The following is an 18,780-nucleotide window of genomic DNA, read 5'->3' on the forward strand; positions in this document are numbered from 1 at the left end:
CCGACTTGGTTGAGTTTCTATTACTTTACCCTTTTATGTACTCATTTAATTGTATATTAAGATTTATCAATTCAGTTGTATATTATAAATTTGATTTTAAATTATGGAAGAAAACTAATTTTCAACATATTTAACCCTTTAAGGATAGCAAAGTCAAAATATTAAGATATTTTAACACAGTATTGATAAATCTTAAGCAAATCATAATACGTGTATACTTTCTTGATATAAACTCTTCCGTTTTATACTTTCAATAGACTCTGCAACGAAAACGCGATATTTATAGAACTATTGTAAACAATTTCATGCTTTATTCCTTTACTCATTTAAATCAATTGCAAAACTTGAAAAATTTCTCCATCAAATTTAAAGTATATGATTTTAAGATTACTGACTTTTATTGTTACTATCCCAGCTGTGTACTTGTTATTTGCATCCTTGTTAATTAATTTCCATTTAAGGGATTTCGCTTAATTATTTACTGTATGTCAAAGTATTAGTATATTGTCTAAAGAAAATTGTTGGAATGAAGGTTTTATGTTTATTTCAAAGATTTGTATCAAACTTCTCAATCTTAAATACATGTTTACATTCCATATACTAATAAATTTAATCAAAATACATATTGTACAGTTTATTCATTGATTTGACCTTTGGTCGCATAGTGTCCATAAGAAAATCCTTCAATACCGTTAGGCTCCAACCACCAACGTTTGTCGTCAAATGAGGACAAGGAAATTTTGTTGATGGCTTTAAGAAACAGATTATGATTATCACTCCTTATAGAGTTCATTGTATGTCTCTCTAATTTACTGCTCAAAAGGCAATTCACATAGTTCTGATAGGTCAATTCTTTGTTTACTACTGATTTGGAGATTCCTTTCGCTTTTTTCACTTGAGTTTTTTTCTCATCGTAAACAATGAATGAATACATTTTGGGTCGTAATCCAGCAAATCCAAGGATTGGATGAGATGCAGTTTCATCTTTCATTTTACCAACAACCTTCTTGTGTTTTTCACTGAACAGGAAATGATCTCTCGGATAATTTGACGTATCAAACAAATCAATATATTTGTTTATCTCTTTGTACATGTCTTCAACTTCAAATCTACAAAATAATTTAAAATAGAAAGTAAAACAAGAACGATATCCGCCTTACACAGATATCAAAATGCGTCACAAGAACATAATTATATTTTACCTGTAGAACAGAGAGTCAGTATCCCTCATCAGTAACTTTACTTTTTCCCCATATTGTTTTTTGATGAAGCCATAATGAAATTCATACATGAAGAGCTTGGAAAGATCCAATATGCTCATCCCAGTGTAGATTGGTTTGTTCAGCAAAAGTTTCACCTTTTTGTTTTTCACTCCTACTAGATCCTCATTAAAGATGCTAAAACTCTCAAAACTTGGTTTACTAACCAATCTTTGCAGTCGTTTTTTTGTGTGAACTAAGTTAAAATTCAGTCTATTTCTTATGTTTTCCATGGTTTTCCTGAAAGATTAAAAATTTTGTAACGATATCATATCATTTATCATTGATCATTTTACAATTTATCATAATTTTCAAGAGAACTTACCCAAAAACGATATTGTTGTAAGATTTGTGAAGAGAAACGTCAAAGTCATTCTGTGCTTGTTGTCTCATTTTAGTGTTGTATTCTATGTAGGGTTTTAGCCAATTTTCTTGTTCAAAGCTTATTACTCGATGTATTTCCTTCAAAATAAGTCCATGCTGAAGATAGAATTGTAAATTCCTATAGTGAACAACGTATTTTTCCTTTGCTCTGAGTGTAGGAACAAGTTTTCTTGAAATTTCTCCTTCAGTTTTTTGTTTATGAAGACAGTTATACAGTTTTTGGCAGTGAGGTGACAAATCTTCAATTCTGATTGATAACGACTCTGGTGCTAATGGGAGATCATTATGCCAATCATGCAGATGACTTGGATACTCAAGAGTTACCTCTAAGATATATCCCGTTTTAGCATTTTTTTCTATATTTATGATTTCAAGCTTCGATATTTCTTCTGCAGTCAGCCAGTGGAAATCTCTTACTGGTAGGGCTTCAACCATAGCCCCTCCATATAAGTTATTCATATCAAAATACCCTAAGTAAACATTTGGTTTGCTTGGGTCATAGCTTTTCCCGATATAAGGGTTGTTAGCTTCAGCGTAACGTAATGTCATCATTGCAACACCACCACGCACACCCCTTTCAATCATCTGATATTGCTCTATGTCAGTCAGTAATTCTAATTCAACTCCAGTCATTTTCAAACATGCACTCCAGCACATGCCGGCGAGAGTGTAATACTGTGCTGGATCTAAATCAAAACTTTTCATGGATATGCTTCTGAATCGTTCAAACACATCTGCTAAAAGTAGCACGTCACAAAGTACATACAGATCATGATATTCACCCATTGTTTGGATATCCATTACCCTCCACACTTCTTTAGCATGTTCATACTCTTCATCTGTGATGTGACACTTGCGTATTGTATTGTAGAATTCGTGTTTGGGGGGTAATTCATTCACTAAAAACTTTGAACTGTCTGTAATGAATGAATATGGGTATATTCCTTTTTTCAATAAAAGTTTTCTTTTGTCGGGGGGAAAGTATTCATTGAATTGATGAAAATGTTGTTCACCACTAGATTTAAGATTCTTCACTAAAATGTCCAAAGACGTAGTAAGAAATTGAAAAGAGTCAATGAAACGTAACTTGGAAATTGTAAAGGAGACGTATCGCTCATTAGTATTGGCAATGACATTGATGCGTTTTTTCTTAAATTTTCCTAGTCGCTGCATGATAAGATGAGCGTCAAATCCCCTAAGATTGTGTAATATAACAGGTATAAATTCTACTTGCTTGAACTGTAAATTACAGTTTCTATGTGCAGCACCGAAAAATTTACCAGTTATATGATCATGGTTTCTTACTTTATCGTGCTTCTTTTCAAATTTTAATCCACATAAATGACAATGTGAGGCTCTATGAAATTCACTTTCAATGATGCTGTTTATTTGCATAGGTTCTATCCTATGCAACAAATGGATAATTCTTTCTTCTTCTTCGAGTAATCGAGTCATAAACGTCTCCACGATATCATTCCCTCGATATACAGTTGGCGGTTTAGTATACCGTTTGTCCGTTGAAATAATATGATAAGCAAATCCGCAAGGTTCAAATTCAGAAATATTGCAGGTGTGTGAAGAATTTGGATCAAGGTCACATGTTTGAATGGGTTTGACATATGTTTCGAAATCAGCGTAAATGACAAATGGTACACGAAGTTGTTTTGCAATATCAGTAAATTTCAACACATCGTTTTCTCCAGGTAATGGCATCTCTATTTTTTGTTCACCAAGAGACATGCAAAAGTCGACATGTTTATTCAGAGTGTCTCTTTTTACAAATCCATGTAAACAATAAGGACAGTAGTGATGTGAATGATGAGATGTTCCACCTTCTGTCCGGTAGAGAAATCGATTTAGATTCTTGATTAAGCAATAATGGAAATTATCCTTATTTTTTAAATACAGTAAATCGACATGTGATTTTTTTTTCAATTTTGTAATGCGCATTGGAAATATCTCCTTATCTTCATATCCAAAAACATTTATGGAAATATTATTTTGATTTTCAAATTTTGAAATTTGTGTGACATGAACAGGATAGTGAATACCTCGCATGTTTACTTTGTTAACGTATGCGCGGTAATGACTTACTCTCGAGGGATTGCGCTTAGCAGGATAAAGTTTTGCTAAAACTGAGTACAAAAAACATTTTTGATCTTTATTTTTTATGTTCACCAATGATTTGCTATTTCGTAGTTCGCTCGGTTCTTTAATATAAGTTCCGCCCTTCAATGGAGAGTATACAACGTAGCATAATTCAACGTAAATCACTTTGGAAAAAATCCAGTCGGAACCTTTCATGATGAATTCTTCTTTTGCTGCAAACATTTTTTGAAAGGATTCGTTTAGAAAATGAATATTAAATTCTTCTGAGGTTAAATGTCTATAAGTGATGCTACGAAAATGAGGTAAGGCCTTTTCTACCTGACCCTCCCTTTCACGGGTGAATTCCACCCTTGTTACAAGATACCATTTTAATCCCTTCCTCACGGGTGAGTGCGAGATAATTAACTCCTGGATTTTATCTTTAATGTTAGAATAAAACACAAGAAGATCAAATTTTTCCATCTCTCTCGGTTTAATTTTGATTGAAGTTACTTGATCATTAATTGACTGTGTAATTTCATGTTCATTGTTTTCAGGTTCTTTCTCTTGCAATTCCTCAGAAATTTGAGCTTCAGTGTCACTCGTTTCTCCCGATTGGGATGACGACTGTTGTTCTTTAATTTTTGTTGATGATGAAGGTTGATTATTACCCCCAAGCTGGATACTGGATGCAGCTTTATGAAATCGCCGATAGTGAGTTTTAAAATTATCCTTTCTGTTAAAATGGTGATCACAAATAGGACATACGATCTTTTCCTGCTTTGACCTATAGTGTCTGTTTAAGTCTGATTTGCGTTTGTAACTCTTCTTGCAATCCGTGCAATGGAATAATTTATCACTCCGATCCATAAGTTTTCATTTATATTTCAACCATTTTTTTCTAAACGTCTTTCTTTTGTTTGTAGATGCCTTCTGACGATTTGTGATGTTTGCAGTCGTACTGCGTACAGCTAATTGTGTGGAGTTGTCATCCGACTTATCGGTTTGTATGTCAGTATTTTCTAACTTTACACTCTGATTAGCACTCGGTTTCTCAAGATCACTATCAGAATGTGTCATCTCTTTGTTCTCAAAAGCGCTTTCCGTGTCAGTATCTTTCAGATCATTCAACTTTCTTTTATTGCGATGTTGGTTAACTCCCGTGTCTTCGTGCTCTGTATCAGGATTTGACACTTTTTTGTTCACCAAAACACTTTTTATGTTAATGTCTTTCAGCTCACTGACTCCTTTCTTCTCTTTGCAATCCTCATTCGTTTTTAAGTTGTATGTCTCGCTCTGATTTTTTTGAATCATCTCGCGGCCTTCCAGCAATTTCTGATATTTTTCTCTCGGAACTAGTACAACCTCTTTTGCCATTGTTAAACAGATATTTATGATATCTATTCACAGACGATAATAATGTTGGTATAAGACTTTGAATACGAATTAAAATATCTTTTTTAACACGTTTACCTACTTTTCTTTCAATTAATTGTCGTAAAAGAGTTCTTTGTTTTTTTATTTTCTCCTCCTCTTCTTTAGTCAGAGAACAAACACCTTTAAGAATGTTGTACACGACTTCTATCAAAATGTCAAATTGGCTGTCGTTAATGGTTCGAAGTAATTGCAGTCTTTGCTTCTTGTGAGTGAACGCTAGCAATCTTAGAAAATCCAAATGATCTTTAATAGATGAAGACATAACTCTACATTGGTAAGTATAAAACTGTTTCCTCCTCTGGAAAAATATTGGAAGATAAGCGATATCTCTCAGCTGTACCCGGATACAATGTCACACACAAGTATGAATAAGGAACTTCAGTTGCCTTCTTATAAGCATCCATGAAATACTTTGATTGGTTAGGAAAAATCTGACTACCTAATGTCCTTACTTGCCGCTCATCTCTCGGATTCTTAAACAATATTATGTAATGCGCATTTAAGGATATGGTTCGCATGTACTTTCCAGGAGGAAAAATGTTTTGCAGCAAGAAGATAACAGTTATACCCATGTGATGAGAATACGTTGTAAATAAATTCATTAATTCTACATTACTTGTTCCTACCCCCATAACATCGTCCAGTACCAGTAAAATGCTGCCATATTTGCTAGAATATCTTTCTAGAATTTCTTTATCCGGAATTCCTTGGTAAAACGTAATGGAACTAATTTCTCTCTCCATTCGATCAAATAATGGCTGCCATATTCCGAAAACGTAAAGTATATGCTTAATGTTCGACTCAAATAATTTTAAATGTTTCAGCAGAGAAAATACAAATGTTGATTTTCCAGCATGTGACTGTCCAGTCACAATTATGTTACTATTGGCTTTAAATTTGGTCAATTTTTCACTCTCAATTTCTGTCATCGTTCCGAGAAATTCAAGCATAAAATGAGCTCAAAAGCTTAGTATGATATATATATTTATTCAAAGCAGCTATATATGTATATGTCACATATGATTTGTTAAACACAATGGAAATGTACGGTTAATAAATCTATACACATAATCATCACTTATTTCACAAGAAGGTGAAAAAAATTGTAAAAAGTCCTGAAATGCAATGCCTCGCACTTTAAGAAAGAGATAAAAAACAGAATAATGACCACATACAAATGAATTGACACACTGAATACGTATTTTATTAAGACAAAATGTACTTTTAAATTTGTAAAAGTCAATTGTACTTTTGTCACTCGTGATTCCTAGACTGTCAAATACTTCCACACAATCTCCGTTATTGTAAACAGCAAGCCAGTGTTCTCCTTCGTGACCGGATGGTTTCGTATTTACAATGAGTCCTTTTTGGACATCTAATGTTTTTATTTGATCTGCTGAGTAGACACCAATTATATTATCCTTCATCAGTGGATCGCAGGCAATCATGCATTTCAGTTGTACATTACTGAGAGCTGACATTCTTCAAGTGGTTATTATATCCCTAGCCTGATTAATTTCGAAAAGAGCAGAGTATTGACCCCACACAATAGCCGTCAGGGTCTCTGGTAGAGCAACACCAAACTGTACCTCTAAACGCACATTACCCTGCTTAAGTAATGTCAAATATTCACCTTGTTCGAATGTAGGCTCTAAATCAAAGCAAAATATGACATTACCCCCTTCTGCAAATTGTTTTCTGGTGATAGCATTTCCGCCATCAAAGAGCCATTTTCCTGCATTGTCAAATAAATTCACAAAGGCTGAGACAACGCTATCCCCATTGGTGGCATCGAAAGAAAGCTTTATGGGTGTATTGCCTACAGGAGTTCCATCGCTATACAAAGCAATCTGGTTTATGTTATAATGTTTAAAATTATAAGGGTTCTTTGTAAAATCTCCAGCTACTGCTTGTGATGAAACAAAGGCGACATACAGCCTGTCTGGTCTGGTTCCCGAAAACATATTTTCAATGGATATGTTAAGTAAGCCCTTGGCTAGACTGTACATTTTCACTATGCTTTTCTTATATGGATATTTAGCCGTAGTGGTCTCCAACATCTTGGCATGACTAAGAATTACGGCTGGATTAATTTTACATTTACAAACTCGTAGAATAACTTCCTCTAACTTTATAACGTAATTTTTCCCGGTAGAGGTGGTCGAGAGGAGGCAAAACTCTGGTCGTGTGCGATAGAATTTGAGGGAAATACCCACTTGATTGAGAATATATCGATCTATCTGGAATAATTCATGCATGATGGGACCTTCCAGATCAATGGTTTTGCTTCCCTTGATAAGTAAAGCTCTTTTTAGCAATCCTGAATTTCTTCCGCTTTTGGCATTGCAGTCATCAAATTCTCCGGCGGCATCACTCTCCCATAACTGTGAAGTTAATTGTGAAGATTTTGCGTCTGTGCCAAAGTTTATAAGAGTATTCAGCATACTAAGGTATGGATAGTGTGCTCCTGAGCTATTTATAGGCTTGTTTTGCATGGAAACATCGACTTGGTTAAAGAGTGATTGTAAAAGCAAGTTCACTGGACCGACAATGTCATCAGCCACTAACGCTTTTTCTCCATTCATTACTTTTAGTTTAACATAAATTCTACTTCTTTTCAGATCAATGTAGTCCATTCCGTTTTGTGCAGAAAGTTGAAATTCAATAGGTGAACTATCCGATATTTGAGATATTGGACGAACATCTTGAAAGTAAATGTTTTCCACTGCAGTCTGAGTTGGTGGTAAATCAAACAAAGAAAGTTGGCTAGGCATAGCTTCTCTAAAAGTTTCACTGGATAAAACAGACATGATTTAATACAGTCCAAATACGTCTGACTTTAACTTTACAATTTTTTTTCTTTTTGCTGTACGTCCGTTCTTTTCTTCGTTCGACTTCTGACTGTGACGCTTCAAGACTCGCTTCCCCTTTTCTGTAGTACTTTTTTCTCTCTTAATTTCACTCTTTGCCTGCTCCACTACCTGTTCAGCTGGTGAGGTCATATTTATTTTTGGATTTGTATCTTGTTCGACTGCTCTCTTTGTGTAGTTATCAATGCTTATCATATATGGTGAAGTTTTATTTCGTAATCCACCACCTCGCTGGTATTCTTTCATCGTATGATCGCTATAAGGGTTTACACTTCCTTTGTTTATATGCATATAAAACATTGTCCATTTTTTTGTATCGGGTACATACAACTTTTTGTTAACATCCATGACTAAAATGGATATCGTATTAAATGAAGTGTCATCCACACGTCAGAATCAATAAATGTAGCAAGTGAACCGTCCTCATCCCTTAAATACAAATGTAGGTTAGAAAGTTCAATGACTTTCAAAGGAATGTAGTACACAGGGAAAAATTTGTCATTCCAACCGTAAGATGGGTCAGATTGAATGACACGAAGTAAGGGTTCTTGATGACCATTAACACTGGAAAAATCACACACATCGGAATAAACAAATAAAGATTTATGATAAAATGTCGTAATGGGTTTTGAGGTTGCTTTGTCAATTACTGTTTTTTTCGGTGATGACAGAGTAAAAAACTCAGTTATCCCAATTTTCCAGTAGCCGTGTAAATCCAAAGCGTTGTCAAGGTGAATTTTAAAATCGTACGGTTTATTTTCAGGATAATACTCCTTGGACTCACTCGACCTGACAAATATATATTTTTCCATTACTTCGTTTTCAAATCAATTATATCTGATTCCTTCACCCACTGGTTAAACTTCTCGGGCCAAGATTCAAATTTCACTAACACTTCTGTCAATCCTTTTCTTTTCCTCTTTTTAAGTATTTTCTCAACGAGCCATAACGAGTCTTCGTTTTTATCAACTTTTTGTAAATCGTTTTCATAGAAGTCACCTTCAATCAATTCTTGGTTAAAATCTTTAACTTTGTACATTGGTATTCCTTGCAAGTGGAATCTTTTTGCAATTTTAAATATCTCTCCCGTGAATTGTTGATTGTAACCTCTGCGAAAAATATGCTTTAAATGAGATAATCTCACCAAGTCGTTTAATTTAAATCTAAATCTAATGTTTTTTCTTCTTTTTTCTTTTTTTACTGGATTAACACTTTTGTTTTGATTTTTCTTTTTCAAATAGAGTTGTGCCCACACATCTGCTTCATTGTCTGCAGTGACTTCCTTGGGTGCTAGACCTCCAATACTCCTATGCGGTGTTGAATTGTAATTGTTTACTAAATCTGGTAAGACATCTATATATCTATGTGTTCTCTCTTTTTGAAAGTATCGGTATAGTCTACCGCGAATTGTGCGTATAACTCTTTCCGCAATAGACGCTTTCGAATTTTGATTAGCAAAAAAAATTCTGACACCTTCATTTTGTAAATAATTTTGCAGTAATCGATTCTTAAATTCACCTCCACGATCACTTCTTAATGTCTGACACTTTACACCAGATTGAAATACTTGTTTAATACCATTTAAAACGTCTCTACCAGATTTTTGCTTAAGAGCTACAATTCTTAAATATTTAGAAAGTGTGTCGATCAATATCAGCAGAAATTTGATTCCATCATTTTCTTTTGATAGGTTTTGAACGTCCATGAGGTCCATGCTCCATTGAACATTGAGGCCACTAACACGAATATTGGGAACTTTAGTGGGTCGACGAATCTGCCGCTGTAATGTATACGCATCCTGTTTTTTAGCCATTTAGAAATAAAATATTTGCTAAAATTAAAGTCTTTGTTCGATTTCAGTGTTTGATAAAGTTTCTCAGGTGTTGTATATGCTGCAGGATTGCGAATATTATAATTATAATAGTTTTCCAAATACTGTGTTTTTTCTTTATCACTCATGGTTTCAGTAATCGCATGATGTAGATTCCCTCTCCATTCCTGAATATAACTTACTCCTCCAAAAATCAGTGAGGCAATAGGTTTTCATAATTTCAGACAAAGATAGTATCTCTGTACGATCACAGTCATGATCTCTCAGCATAATCTGGAAAACGTCTCGAATGTTCAGTTTCATATAGGCGAGCTCAAAATTCATTATTAGTTTCATGTGTGTTGAATCCATCAGACATGAATGTTCCGTTTGTGATGGATGATCTATTTCACAACCATTACACCTTTCTCTCGATATTTCGGAAATTTTATCCCAAATAGTATCAATGCAAAGAGAGATGAACAATTCGTAATATTTATGTTCAACATCCATCTTTGAACTTTATTCTCCCAGATGTAAAGTACAGTGTATCATATACTTATTTCATACTGTTCAGGATGAATGATTCTTTATAATGAATTGTCACTACAAAATTTCGTAATTATAAAACATAATATCTTCAAAGCGATATCCTCAATAATGAAGAATCTATGTGTGCTACTGAGTTTTTCAAATATTGCCATTGCATTTTGCTGATTTGAATTCCATTACTGGTCCCTTCTTCATCTCTGAATAATCGTATATCTATTGTTATGTTTCCATTAGACTGGCATATTCTTACGTAGACCTCATCACTGAGTGGATACTTGTCTACATACGAACAATTTGGGGGTATATATGTAGAATTCGCGCACTTCCACTGAATACAATCACTCATTTTTAGCTCTTCTATGTTTCGCTTTTCCTCCAACAGTACTGTATTCACGCATAGAAGTATCATAACAATAGTTGAAATTGCAAAGAAAGAAATGAATTTCAGTTTTTGATTCATAGAGGATTTTCTGAAATCATCATCACAGTTTGCCTCTAATAAATTGGAAACAATGCTAACACTTTCCATTTTTTAAAATTCGAGTCAGTGCTCTGTTTGGTATTTTATGAGTCAAATCAATAAATTAAAAATGATGTCCTATTTATATGGCAATGCCGTAACGGATATAAATCAAAGGAAAATTCTAGAATTATTCAGTTCATGAACTTTATGTAAGATCATATAGTAAACTCAATCAAGCCTTTTGCTTATTATCATATGGGTGGAGTCAGATCTTGAGCCTTCTGTAAGAACACCGCTAGTCACTAAGCCTTCTGATTTAAACCTTATTATCAAATGGGTGGAGTCATTTGGATGATGTAGCCTCTGAGCCTTTGACTTAATTTACATGTTTGGCAGACTTATAAAGTACAGTAGGCAGGGCTAGTCACTAAGCCTTCTGATTTAAACCTTATTATCAAATGGGTGGAGTCATTTGGATGATGTAGCCTCTGAGCCTTTGACTTAATTTACATGTTTGGCAGACTTATAAAGTACAGTAGGCAGGGCTAGTCTCTAAGCCTTCTGATTTAATTTGCATATTTGGTAGACTTATATAGTACAGTGATTGGAATTGATGTGTGCTAGTATCATCCTACCTCTACTACTATTTAGGCTACTAATGACTCAAAAGCTTTTCCAGAATCTAGCTGCCATTGCATTTTAACTGAACTATTTAAGCTGGTCTATACATCCAGTGCCATGTTTGCGATCATTCTGGAAAACTGGAAAATCACCGAAACTGAGCTTATGAAGTTAGTTTGAACGGAGTTGTAATCTTGCCAACAACCCCCCCCCCCCCCCTTCCAAAAAAAAAAAAAAAAATAAAAAATTATAAACTCAAAAATAATATTTTTAACAACCAAACAACTAATGTAATATTTCATTGAAAATTCTTCAATTTCAATTAAATTATACCTCATGCAGTATAAATTCATCTATAAGAAAACATATTAAAAAACATGTATCTATTTATTTTTTGCAATAATACATATAATCATGTAACTTAAAAGCCCGTAAACACATTCCAGAGGGGTATACAAGATTTCAAGATGGGAGGGGGGTGTTTTGTTTGTTTGATTATTGTTTAACGTCCCTCTCAAGAATTTTTCTTCACTCATATGAAGACGCCACCACTTGTCGGTGGAGAGCTGCAAATTTTTTTTACCTATACTCGGCACTCAGGGCCATTGAGCAGCGAGGGATCTTTTTCATGCCAACACCTACTGCGACACGGGGCCTCGGTTTATATTGTTTTATCCGAAGGACCGGTCTCCATGTCCCACAGAGGGATTCTAACCCACGACATAAGGACCAACTCCTTACTTCACGATTCTAGAGCAGACGCTCTAACCACTGCGCCACGCGGGCAACGAGGGGGGGGGGGTGATATTAATGACAAAATGACAATATAAACTCAAAAAAAAAAAAAAAAAAAAAATACTTGTAGTAAAAATGAGTATATAAGAGCAAAGATTTTCTCAAGATTCAGGTTTTCTCTATTGAATATGAAGAACATAAAAGTTTTCTAAAACTTTTCTTTCAACCTCTTACTTTTTTCTTCATTTTTTTAAAGACGTACATATACCACACCTATATACTTTATGTATATATATATAGGTGCGGTACGTCTTTTTTAAACGTGGGTTTTCTTGACTGAAAGTGTAAGAATCTTTATTTTAACAACTTTTAAGTGTATTTAAAGTAGATTCAAAAATCTTCATTAACAATCCGAAAGATAAGCCCCTATGATTACACATACATATTTTAAGATACAACGTTAGTTTTCCTTGAAATGATGAATGTGAACAACGATCGAAATGTCTATATCCACTTGAACCTTTAAATCAGGCCAAAAAGACCTTGTTAGCTGAGAAAAGGCGTGCATTCGTCGAACAACCTGCAATATTCCATCTTAATAAAAACATCTCGCACATTCTGTTAATACATGCGTTTTGGACGTATTTTTAAAGCACCATATATATAGTGAAGTATCATCATATAATGTCAAAGTATCAGAATATAATGTCAAAGTATCAGCATATAATGTCAAAAAATCAGCATATAATGTTGAAGTATCAGCATATAATGACAAACTATCAGCATATAAATGACAAACTATCAGCATATAATGTTGAAGTATCAGCATATAATGTTAAAGTATCAGCATATAATGACAAAGTATCAGCATATAATGACAAACTATCAGCATATAATGAATGTTCTCCACATAAGGCAGCTGCGGCGTTCCATACCAACAAATAGCAGCGCTATTAATTTCGTATTTTTTTTTTAAATTTTTTTTTTTTATTATTTTTTTTTTTATAAACGTATAAATTACTATTACGGGGTTACGAGGTGTCTTAAACTGCGTTAAAAATTTTTTCTCTGATGTTAGGATTTCTTTTATAGATCGTTATTTATTCATTCCAGTGGATCCGCTTTACTGCATGGTTCATGTAAAATACCAGGAACAATCCCCAATATACTTACACACAATCACTTTCTATGTTAAAACCACAAGAGGAGACCGGTTATAAGAGTCCTGATTGATGAGGTCATTCCAAGTTTTTTCTTTGTTTAGCGTCCATTCTAACTTATCTTCCTATCCGAGAAAACACACGAACCAAAAGGGGAAAAACGCAGCATTTTCAGAACAGTTCTAGAATTTCTTATTATCATTTGAGACCTCTCCTCGCCATAAAACTTGTAGTTAAACTACTAGTTTATTGAAATAAAAAAAATAATACACCACTTAAAAAGAGGGATGGCAATCCCAGAAGAGTAAAATGCATTTCATAGATTCGTATTTGTTGACTTTAATTTGAGTTAACTTTGTGTTTGCGTTTCAAAGCTTTGTATTTATCAATTTTAATTTGTGTTTCTTTTTAATTTCATAACCTCAAAACCAATTCGTCCGCGTACACTGCACATAGAAAAAAAAAACTTGGAATGGCCTTATCATAACTTGCGTTACAGACCTTGAAAAATTTTGCTTCAAATAAAAACCGTGAATCTCCGAAGGCTTAAAAAAGGGTGTGCGATTTGTTTAGATCAATTTTTCGAAGAACAAAATATTTTATATAGCCAATGCTAATAATTTAATTTTAGAGACAAACACAGTACTTTGCATGTACATACTCATTATTTGATTAACAAAATTGAAAATTATATGCCTAAATCTGCGTAGTGAATTCGACAGGAAATGCACACGAATTCTCGGGAAGGGATTCAGAAGCCTGTAGTACACTCTAACGGGCATAATTTCCTAAAACTAAAAGTTATAAAAATAATGATATAATATTGTGTGTATGATTTTCATATAGAGTTTATCCGCGTCAGCTATGAAAATATGCGCTTGTCGTCTTCAAAGCAATGCAGCATGAAACGGCAGACACTTACAATGATATCGATCAGTAAAAGATCGATCAACGGTCACAGTCCAGTGGGGAGCCAAAGGAAATTGGAAAGGGATGTATTTAGTTTTAAATCAAATTCTTGATATAATTTTTTTTATTGGTACTCATTACAGTACATGTACATGTATAACTTGATTATCAGTAAGCCCCCCCCCCCCCTTCTTTTTACATAGAGACAAAATACAAATAATCGAAATGCAGAATAACAGAACACTCACATAGAAGAATCAAAATTCACTTTCACGTCCCTTTTTATAGGCTATATAGAGATTTTATTTCTAGTTCAGTTATCAAATTATACGAAATCTTATGTTATTTTGTTACTTGTGGGAACAATACGCAAAACACGTCACAGTACTTCTTTATAGAGTTATCCTTGCCATTCCCGGATTATAACACTAGCTTGATTATGTTTCTTTTTCATGTTAGTGTCTGATAAAAAAAAAATCTTTAAAAATATACCTAACAAACTGCTGACATGAATTGCAAGACTATACATCACGTCATCTTCTAAGACAAAAACTGCATTAAAATAGATAAAGATTTTATTTAGAACTCCTCCCTATGTTTGCATGTTACACAGCCGTAGGTAAGATACATGTTTTTGATATAATAATTATTTCGGTGACAATGATAATTTTATCACTTCCTTTGGATACATTAACTCTCTGGGGCATTTCCTTGTGCATTTGTCCTTGTAGTAACGATAAAATACTTTTAATTTGTTTTTTTTCTGGAACGGATTATCATCACAGACGGACGTTGAATCTTTAAAATCTAGCGATAATGTGCACCGCCGTTTTCACAGAGGTGATATTGGACAGGACGCTCCTTCAGCCCCGCGATGAACATCTATTGTAATACTAAACATATTTCTTATGAAATATATTACTATTATTTTATGGATAATCTGGATGAAATCCTTTTAAAAATACTCGCTTACTTCAAGATTAACAATAGTGTACATGTAGTTAATATGTACATTCGTTTTTTATACAGATAAATATCTATAGAGTAATCTTTTTTTCATTTCAAGACTTGGAATGCCTTAAAATGTATTAGGAAAACAATTTATGAAAAAAAAAATAACGAGTTAAACCATCGATTACGGAGCGGAAAGGGGGTGTCTTGTCCACAAGTAATGCAAGATCGTGTTTGTATTTCTTACAGAACTGCATGGGAACAGATAATCTTTATTTATAGACAATAAAAAAAGGTTGATTGTATCATGTTTCACTTAAATTTTCGTAGAAAATACCGAAAGCGTACACCACTGTATACGTTTTTTAAGCCATATAAACTTGGTCAACATAATTATCTAAAATTCCTTGTAAATTATAAATTAAACCCAATTTTACTTGAAAACACTGATGTCAATATTCCGATCAGCATGATAAATGTATATATAATTAATAAGTGTAACTACATGTAAGAACTTTTCCATTCCCAGCTGCTGACCTTCAATAAGTAAATGTAGGTCGGCAGTGGCAGATTTAAAAGTATTTGGTCATATATAAAACACTTCCTGATTATTCGATAAAACACTAGAATCCTTTCTGATATAATTCATTTTGTCAAATAAAAATCTGCAACAATACAGTGACAAGGATAACAAGTTTTGAAAAGAAATGTTCAAATGGTGACAACTATACATGTAAGACAAGCTTCCAATCTACCTCCCCCCCCCCCCCAAAAAAAAAAAAAAAAACGTTAGCTATTGTCTTGTGACATTCATGAATCCCAGACATATATAAATTGAAAACGAATAAAACATACTTAAGAAAGCTGATGATTTTCAATAAAAATGTTAAAAATAATCTTTTCTTAAGTCAAATAAAGTCAATGTCCACTATGAAAGAGTCGCGCATTTTAATTGGAGGTGCATTGTACATGTAGGATTAAATGTAAATTGATTGTCTGAACCATCCCAACTTATGTCGTTAAATCACTTTTTCATGCTGTAAATATTGATTGAATATTTATCATAGTTGTGAAGACTGAAGAAATTGTCTCAAGTACATATTTTCAACATGATTGCTCTTTGTGACGTCATTTTTTTTTCAATGCATTGCGTCACTAATTTACATGTAATGTCCCATAGTAAATTTCACTGAGAAAGGTTCATATGGTTTTCTTTTGCATAAATAATTGTATTAAATTAATTTTTTTTCAAATGCAGAATTGAATTTAAAAAACAATAAAAAAAAAATAATAAAGCCTTCAGATATAGAAATAAACAATTAATTTCTTTAAAAATATAGATTTTATTGTGGAGAAAAGGTGACGTCTATCCAAAAATGCAGCATTTTTACTTCAATTTTTTGTAAAAACGGATGTGGCCGCACTTTTGTAAGGTTATTTTTTCTCTTTAATATTAAAAATCGTAGTGTATTTGTTCTTTCTGCAAAGTTTCGCATACATACTCGGATGCGGCCATATCGAAATATAGACTTGAAGAGGAGGAAAACGTCCAAAATAGGGGAATTCCGGAATATTAGACCGGTTTTGAACGTTATATAAATGAAAGGGCACGTGAGTTGAGAAAAATTTATTCCTATTTCGCACACAGGGAAACCTTAACAGTTAATTGATACAATTGATAGAATGTAATCGTGCGTTTAATTTTTGCCGATTTTACAGGGCTGTAAATCGGTCTTAACGTACCCAGCTCTTTCTCTACTTTTAAACCCTGTAAAAATTTTATAGATTATAAGTCGGTAATGAATAGATTTTACGTTTTGAAGACATTCATGACTTTTTGAAAATGGCGCAAATTTCCAAAGCAAGGACGATTTTTCCGACGATTGGCATATTTTTTCCTGATTAATTGCATAAAGAAAGTTGATATATTTAAAAAGCATATTTTCCCTGCTTTTAAAATATGTAAAAATTGTTGTTTTTACTTTAAAATATTTTTTAAAAACAAGCATTTTCTTCCACGTTTGTGTTTTTTCTCGTTTTTATTCATAATATTTAAACAAAGCTCATTTTTAATTGTATTTCTATATTGAAATAGGGAAAACAAAATACAGCTGATAAAAGTGAAGAAAATTTCCATTTCAACAAGCCTTTACTGGTATTCTAACTCTCAGTATTTTCTGAATTACGATAGTTTGAATTTTGGACCTAGCTCCGCGTAATTTTTTGTTGAAAAAAACGGGGCTGATCAATATTTAACGTCAAGGTCGATTTCGTTGCGCCTCACTCGGAACAACATACTGTTTAGTACTATTTCATTATATATTTTTATTGAAATAAATGCTTTTTACAAAATAATTGGTTAAAAAACACAAATAATATCTTTAAACCTTTAGTGAAATGTGTTTTTTTTCTTCACATAATGAATTTATCTATTTTATACATAGAATAATGTTGAGTAAAAAAAAATGTACATGTATATTCCCTAAGAGTCTTTACGTCGAAAAAGTCAGAATTTATATTGCTGTATGTGTCATATATTCTTTATATAAAATATAATAAGACCTGTACTGACATGAATTTAAATCTAAACCATTTTGAAACAAGCACTCGCATAAATTTTACACGACTCATCACTGCAAGAGTTGATACGAATCGAGATTACCACGTGTTTCCGCTGTAGCAGTAAACAACAACACGATAATGTGAACATCAATTTTCATGATTATTTTATGATGGAGAACATCACATCAATTCATCAGATAAGACGGTCATTCCTTTGGTATTAGAGGTGAGTAAGTATTGGTTGAAGAGTTTAAAACTGTTTTGAAAGTGCATTTATTCACGTTCAAATGAAAACAAGTGGTACACTATGCCATTTGATATTGATACATGCACATGCATAGGCGTTAGCCGGTATGAACTTGCATTATTAGATTAATACTTGTTCAGCTAATTTTGTGTTGTTTTTGAAGTGTATAACTTTTGATGACCACCCCAAGTAACATTCAAAGTAAAATCAAGTTTGGCATATTTCTTGAGAGTTGTTGTCTAACACAAACACATCGAATTTTTTAGCATGTTTAGGGTGCTGGTTTCGGAACGTTCAGCTGTGAAGATTCACTTGCTAACCCTACCATGCACTGGAAAGACCATGATGTGGAGGACACAGGTGCTTATTATAACGAATGAACAAGTTAATCATTTTTTCTTTCTTTTTGTAGTGAAAATTCCTGTATGCAAAAAACTTAATGCTATTGGAATAAGAAATACTGATTGGTTCAAATCTTACCTATCAAATAGAAAACAGTTTGTACAATTAGAAAATATTATGTCTGACCCAGGTACAGTAAAATGTGGTGTACCGCAAGGCAGTATTTTAGGCCCTCTACTATTTTTAATTTTTGTCAATGATATGGCTTCCAGTATTGATCCTGACTGCAAACTTATTTTATATGCTGATGATAGCACAATCTTATTTTCTCATAAAAATGTAGATTTTATTTCAGAAAAAACTTAGTACTGTTTTAAAACAATGTTCAAA

The 18,780-nt window shown here is 33.2% G+C and overlaps 3 protein-coding genes and 1 pseudogene across 3 annotated transcripts in view; 1 reads left to right on the plus strand and 3 right to left on the minus strand.

The window, feature by feature from the left end:
- Positions 1 to 18,780, plus strand: part of LOC133188585 (3'-5' exoribonuclease 1-like) — a 291,755-nt gene that overhangs the window by 140,437 nt on the left and 132,538 nt on the right. The gene's annotated exons all lie outside the window — the stretch shown is intronic.
- LOC133188582 (uncharacterized) overlaps positions 1 to 18,780 on the minus strand; it is a 294,465-nt gene that overhangs the window by 103,099 nt on the left and 172,586 nt on the right. The gene's annotated exons all lie outside the window — the stretch shown is intronic.
- Positions 1 to 18,780, minus strand: part of LOC133188587 (uncharacterized) — a 39,003-nt pseudogene that overhangs the window by 15,270 nt on the left and 4,953 nt on the right.
- On the minus strand, positions 635 to 1,341 carry LOC133188590 (uncharacterized). Its single transcript, XM_061324073.1, has 2 exons — positions 1,203 to 1,341; positions 635 to 1,109 (listed from the first exon to the last, which is right to left on the minus strand). The coding sequence occupies exons 1-2, from the start codon at positions 1,319 to 1,321 to the stop codon at positions 635 to 637; spliced, it is 594 nt and encodes a 197-aa protein (XP_061180057.1). The 5' UTR covers positions 1,322 to 1,341.

This window comes from Saccostrea echinata, unplaced genomic scaffold, assembly GCF_033153115.1.
Source record: "Saccostrea echinata isolate AGI-Se365-2 ecotype Australia unplaced genomic scaffold, CSIRO_AGI_Sech_v1 ptg000016l, whole genome shotgun sequence".
Lineage (NCBI taxonomy): Eukaryota > Metazoa > Mollusca > Bivalvia > Ostreida > Ostreidae > Saccostrea > Saccostrea echinata.